General features: G+C 38.6%; 1 protein-coding gene across 6 annotated transcripts; it reads left to right on the top strand.

Moving 5' to 3' along the window:
• The first annotated feature begins 2,992 nt into the window (after positions 1 to 2,992).
• LOC103214213 (semenogelin 1) lies at positions 2,993 to 6,358 on the top strand. 6 transcript variants are annotated; one of them, XM_073011621.1, is made up of 4 exons: positions 2,993 to 3,182; positions 3,426 to 4,516; positions 5,057 to 5,776; positions 5,957 to 6,358. In XM_073011621.1, the coding sequence occupies exons 1-4, from the start codon at positions 3,035 to 3,037 to the stop codon at positions 6,356 to 6,358; spliced, it is 2,361 nt and encodes a 786-aa protein (XP_072867722.1). In that variant the 5' UTR covers positions 2,993 to 3,034. The 6 variants fall into 6 exon arrangements, with proteins under 6 accessions (XP_072867722.1, XP_072867732.1, XP_072867728.1 ...); XM_073011631.1 differs by lacking the exon at positions 5,057 to 5,776 and having other exon boundaries at positions 5,777 to 6,358; XM_073011627.1 differs by having other exon boundaries at positions 5,597 to 6,358.
• The last annotated feature ends 649 nt before the right edge of the window (positions 6,359 to 7,007 follow it).

Here is a 7,007-nt window from a genome sequence, read left to right as displayed (position 1 = left end):
TTATTGTTTTCATCATTTCATTTAATTATTTATCTGTATTGTATCAAAGTTCTTTGAGCTCCATTAGAACAGCCATTTTAAATTCTTTTTCAGGCAGGTCATACATCTCCATGTCTTTGGGCCAATCAATGGTATCTTATTTTGTTCATTTGGTACCTTATTTTGTTAATTTGGTGTTATCAGTTTTCCCCAATTGTTCTTGATCCTTGTGATTGTGCATTGATGTCTGCATATTGAAGAAGAAGGTATTTATTGAATTGTAGGTAGGTACTTGAATGCAGATATTGAATTTAAGGTAGCTACTTACTCCAAGTTGACTTTGTCTGAGAATGTCCCTCAACTCTGTCCAGAAATTCTAGGCAGATCATCAGTTCTGGGTTTGTAAGTCTGTGACTGTTTCAGTCACTGCAGCACAAGGAGATGTCATAAACCCAGGACCACCATGGCCAGTTCTGCACCAGGCCCTAACCCATGGCTGCAGAGGCTGGCACAATGATGGACTGCATTCCCAACTCCTCCTCACTGATACCTGCCTATCTATGTTGGTTATTCATAATCCAAGGCTGCTGTAGTTGGCTGCCAGTGGTGCAGGTAAGAACACAAGTCTATCTCACAGGAACTATGTGTTCCTCTCTGCTGCTGGGGCCGGTCTTGCTGCTTAGGCCACACGTACTCACCCAGAGTCACCATGGGTGTCCTCCCAGTGCTGAATTTTACTATTATGTAACTAGTATTGGGCTCTATGAAAAAGTCCAAGCCTTACTTCATTCCCTTCCCCCGAAAGAAAGTAGCTGTCTCTGCACTGTGCTGCCTGTGATTGGGTTAGGGGTGATGCAGGAAACAAAATTGTCTTTCATATCCTCTTCAATGTGTATTTTTAATTATTATGCTATAATCAGGTTCTGTAATATCTCATCTGGCCTGTTTAGCTTTTGAGAAAGTATTATCACATGTGGATAATTATTAAATTTCATGTTTTGGAGGGTATAATCTCTGGGGAGTCCTACTCTACCAGGTTTTTCTGCCCATTTCCCCAAAATAACTATATTGGAATATTTTCTAAGTTGTAAAGTGATTTCCCATAGAATTGAGCAAAATACATTTAAATCCTCCTGTTTTCTTCTTTTCCTATGAGTACAAAACTTTCTGATTTTTGTGCCAGTTTAGTGCACTTTAATATTTTTGCTTTTTAAAAAATTTATCCAACAGGGCAAATCATTTGATCACTTAATCTTTTCCCCATAATAATTCCATATCTAAGATGTATGCATAACCATACCATTTTTATGCTTTCCAAATCACTGATTTCTGATTTCAACTTTATCAATACATTCCTTTATCATTTGGAAATTGTTTTTTCCACATTTCATTGAATTCAATTCTAATATGAATATAATAATCACATATTATGCTTGGATTGCATTTTCCTGGTTTGTTTTTGCAAATATTGTGCTCCTTTGTTTTATCTGCATCTTTTGGACACTAGATGAGATGAAAGTTTTGTTCTTGATCCATAAGTAAAGCTAATATTTCAGACTCTATTTTGTATCAGTAAGCTTGGAACAGAACAGTTTCTGGTATTTTCTTAAGGGAAGTGTGAGGAAGATTACAGTGGTTAGCAGACACAGTAATCAATTTTAGTTCAGGACAATAACACCCTACTCTGTTGGAGTTTCTGCAATAAGGAACTACTTACTGCCTTTGAGGCAAACAGATAAATTTGGTAAGATCTCAGAGTGGTTCATAGAGAAACCATGCAGCTCACATGATTTATGTTTGATAGCATAGTGCTTTTTTCTGTGGTTGGCCTTTCCCTTTACCCCTTCCGTAAAGCATTGCCTACAGGAAGGTTAAAATTTTAAGCTAGAATAATTGAAAATAAGTTTTCAAGCTATCCTTTCCCCAGAAGTACCCTCCAAGGTGTTCTGAATGTACACAGGGACACTGTTGGGATGCTTTCTTCTTTCTTCCCCTGTGATCTGCTTATAACAAAGTCTATGACTCAAAGTAAAGAAAGTTTCTTTAAACTTTCCAGGATGTCATCACAATTGGAAAAATCTATGCTTCTACCAAAGGTGGGAATTTTAGCTTCATGTCCACTCACAATACATTATTCAATTCATTGATGGTGGCAAATATTTCTCACAGCCTGTGTGGGGATTTAGCTGTTTACTACTGAAGTAGAAACTTCTTTTAACTAAAAAAAAAAAAAATTCTGCTATTTAGGTAGATTTCATGAAAAGAACCCAATTTAGAAACCAGCACTTTTACTTTTTTTCCAACAGCTTTTCCTATCACCATGAAAACATGTCAAAATTCTCTCATCCTTTGAAAACATATGTGGAGCTTACCTCCCCCTCCAGATAGAGCCTCAGCTCTCATTCCACCATGAATTCAGACTTCCTGAGAAGGTTGCAGCTGGTCTCAATCCTTCAACTGACAACCCAACATAATGGTATTCATCTCTCATTAAAGTTACTAGCAACAACTAAGAAAAACTTTGGATACATGTCAGTCTTTACTGTGTTGAACTTGACAGACATATTTGACATTGGTGTGCCCCATTTACTTGTTTAAAATTTCTTTCTTTGGATTCCATAATGTTTCATTATCTTCTATGTCATTGGACTTCTATGATTGCTCACTCTTAGGTAAAATAGATCGTGTCTCAAGATCATTTTTAAGACAAAAGGAAGTATGGAGTTCTATCTAAAATAGAATATTTAATGTATTACATCATGAAGGCAAACTCACATTTAGAACATAAAGGCATTCTCAGAAACCAATTACTTTTGTAGCCTGAAGCTAATCTCTTTCCTACTTTCGTCTAAAATTCCGTAAAACGCAAGTGATCTGGCATGATGATCAAAAAGGACTGATAAAGATTTGCTGAGGCTTCCAGAAGAAGGAAAATGCCTTTGACATTATGTTGCTGGGGACATTGACTTTGTCCCACACTCAGCAGGGGTGAGGAAGTTGGCATTTACTGATAAGCTAAGAAAAGGCAGTGCCTTTTGTAATTTAATCTCCACCCATGACACATTCACTCAAGGAAGATATAAATGACAAGGTCCACTCAGCTCTCAGACCAGGCTTTCCAAGCAAGATGAAGCCCAACATCATCTTCGTACTTTCCCTGCTCCTCATCTTGGAGAAGCAAGCAGCTGTGATGGGACAAAAAGGTGAGTGGAGAGGGTAAGCCCTGGGGAAAGCTGCTCAGACAGAATAGCCTCTTAGATTATTTGGGGTGCAAACAGTAACCTGTTTGGGCACAGATTCTTCTTGTTGAAGAGAATTGATTTTCTCCACCCAAAGCTTCAGCTTTTCTAGAAACGTCAATAATTTGTTGGGAAAAGGTGGGAGGTAAGAGTTGCAAGGGAGCTTTGGAGATAATGAAAGCATACACTTCTATTGTCAATTACCAGGTGGATCAAAAGGCCAGTTACCAAGTGGATCTTCCCAATTTCCACATAGACAAAAGGGCCAGCACTATTCTGGACAAAGAGACAAACAACATACTGAATCCAAAGGCAGTTTTTCTGTTCAACACACATATCATGTAGATGCCAATGATCATGACCGGACCCGAAAAAGTCAACAATATTATTTGAATGCCCAACATAAAACGACAAAATCAGAACAACACCTACGTGGAAGTCAAGAACTGCTCAATTATAAACAAGAAGGCAGAGACCGTGTTAAACCAAAAGGTCATTTTCATCTGATAGTTATACATCATAAAGGAGGCCAAGTTCATCATGGGACACAAAATCCTTCTCAAGATCAGGGGAAAAGCCCATCTGGAAAGGGAATATCCAGTCAATATTCAAACACAGAAGAAAGGATACGGGTTCATGGACTAAGTAAAGAACAAGCTTCAGCCTCTGGTGCACAAAAAGGTAGAACACAAGTTGGATCCCAAACCAATTATGTTCTCCAAACTGAAGAGCTAGTAGCTAACAAACAACAACGTGAGACTCAAAATTCTCATCGAAATAAAGGGCATTACCAAAATGTGGTTGATGTGAGAGAGGAACATTCAAGTAAACTACAAACTTCACTCCATCCTGCACATCAACACAGACTCCAACATGGATCCAAAGACATTTTTACTACCCAAGATGAGCTCCTAGTATATAACAAGAATCAACACCAGACAAAAAATCTCAATCAAGATCAAGAGCATGGCCGGAAGGCACATAAAATATCATACCAATCTTCAAGTACAGAAGAAAGACGACTCCACTATGGAGAAAATGGTGTCCAGAAAGATGTATCCCAAAGCAGTATTTACAGCCAAACTGAAGAGAAAACACAGGGCAAGTCTCAAAAACAGATAACAATTCCCAGTCAAGAGCAAGAGCATAGCCAAAAGGCAAATAAAATATCATACCAATCTTCAAGTACAGAAGAAAGACGACTCCACTATGGAGAAAATGGTGTCCAGAAAGATGTATCCCAAAGCAGTAGCTATAGCCAAACTGAAGAGAAGGCACATGGCAAATCTCAAAAACAGGTAACAATTCCCAGTCAAGAGCAAGAGCATAGCCAAAAGGCAAATAAAATATCATACCAATCTTCAAGTACAGAAGAAAGACGACTCCACTATGGAGAAAATGGTGTCCAGAAAGATGTATCCCAAAGCAGTAGCTATAGCCAAACTGAAGAGAAGGCACATGGCAAATCTCAAAAACAGATAACAATTCCCAGTCAAGAGCAAGAGCATAGCCAAAAGGCAAATAAAATATCATACCAATCTTCAAGTACAGAAGTAAGACGACTCCACTATGGAGACAATGGTGTCCAGAAAGATGTATCCCAAAGCAGTAGCTATAGTCAAACTGAAGAGAAGGTACACGGCAAATCTCAAAAACAGGTAACAATTCCCAGTCAAGAGCAAGAGCATAGCCATAAGGAAAATAAAATATCATACCAATCTTCAAGTACAGAAGTAAGACGACTCCACTATGGAGAAAATGGTGTCCAGAAAGATGTATCCCAAAGCAGTAGCTATAGCCAAACTGAAGAGAAGGTACATGGCAAATCTCAAAAACAGATAACTATTCCCAGTCAAGAACAAGAGCATAGCCAAAAGGCAAATAAAATATCATACCAATCTTCAAGTACAGAAGAAAGACGATTCCACTATGGAGAAAATGGTGTTCAGAAAGATGTATCCCAAAGCAGTATTTGTAGGCAAACTGAAGAGAAACCACGTGGCAAGTCTCAAAAACAGATAACTATTCCCAGTCAAGAGCAAGAGCATAGCCAAAAGGCAAATAAAATATCATACCAATCTTCAAGTACAGAAGAAAGACGACTCCACTATGGAGAAAATGGTGTCCAGAAAGATGTATCCCAAAGCAGTAGCTATAGCCAAACTGAAGAGAAGGCACATGGCAAATCTCAAAAACAGATAACAATTCCCAGTCAAGAGCAAGAGCATAGCCAAAAGGCAAATAAAATATCATACCAATCTTCAAGTACAGAAGTAAGACGACTCCACTATGGAGACAATGGTGTTCAGAAAGATGTATCCCAAAGCAGTAGCTATAGTCAAACTGAAGAGAAGGCACATGGCAAATCTCAAAAACAGGTAACAATTCCCACTCAAGAGCAAGAGCATAGCCAAAAGGCAAATAAAATATCATACCAATCTTCAAGTACAGAAGAAAGACGACTCCACTATGGAGAAAATGGTGTCCAGAAAGATGTGTCCCAAAGCAGTAGCTATAGCCAAACTGAAGAGAAGGCACATGGCAAATCTCAAAAACAGGTAACAATTCCCAGTCAAGAGCAAGAGCATAGCCAAAAGGCAAATAAAATATCATACCAATCTTCAAGTACAGAAGAAAGACGACTCCACTATGGAGAAAACGGTGTTCAGAAAGATGTATCCCAAAGCAGTATTTATAGGCAAACTGAAGAGAAGGCACACGGCAAATCTCAAAAACAGGTAACAATTCCCAGTCAAGAGCAAGAGCATAGCCAAAAGGCAAATAAAATATCATACCAATCTTCAAGTACAGAAGAAAGACGACTCCACTATGGAGAAAATGGTGTTCAGAAAGATGTATCCCAAAGCAGTATTTATAGCCAAACTGAAAACCTAATAGCAGGCAAATCTCAAATCCAGGCACCAAATCCTAAGCAACAGTCATGGCATGGTGAAAATGCAAACGGAGAGTCTGGCCAATCTACAAATAGAGAACAAGACCTATTCAGTCATGAACAAAAAGTCAGGCACCAACATGGATCTCGTGGGGCACTGAATATTGTAATTGTAGAGCATGCAGATGACAGTGATCATCATTTGGTACAACGTCATAACTACGACAGAAACCCATTATCTACATAAACCTACCATTCAGTAACCATGTGAAAGGATGGATCAATATCAAGGTAATTTTTTTTTTTAGCAAATAGGGGAGATACCTCTCCCAATGTTTAGAATTGTTGGGGACTCTCCAGGACTTTTGTAGGATTGATAACCATTGTTCACACCAATAGAAGTGCTGTATAACAAGTGTTAGGAAGATGAGCCTCACAATTCCCTGGTGAGGAGAGGGTCTGGTAGTGGCACAGAAGGATGTTTGGCCTATCATGAGGTCCTAGAATTCCTATCCTTAATTGAATATTCTTCAATAATTTTTTTTTGTATATGCCTACCTGCTAAAGGTTTTTTTGAACCTGTACTGACTACATATGCGTATTTATAAGTGTATGGTATACTCTTGTCAGTTCTTATACTTTAGGTTAGTAAACCTCAATTTATTTCCTATATTGTATAAAGGATTACAGCAGTTAATATTTTCTTTCTGCGCACCAATGAATGTTCTTGCATCCCTGTTAGGGTTCATCTATGCTCCTTCAGAGACCACGAGCCCAAAGACTAACAGTCCTCCCTCTCAGAATACAGGAAAGAGATAAGTAGAAAGATCCCTGTTCATGTTGTGAAAGAGGAGATGGAAAGGGAGACACAAGAGATGGTGAGGGATCTCATGAGC

This window comes from Chlorocebus sabaeus, chromosome 2, assembly GCF_047675955.1.
Source record: "Chlorocebus sabaeus isolate Y175 chromosome 2, mChlSab1.0.hap1, whole genome shotgun sequence".
Lineage (NCBI taxonomy): Eukaryota > Metazoa > Chordata > Mammalia > Primates > Cercopithecidae > Chlorocebus > Chlorocebus sabaeus.
This window is presented reverse-complemented; position numbering and strand designations above follow the sequence as displayed.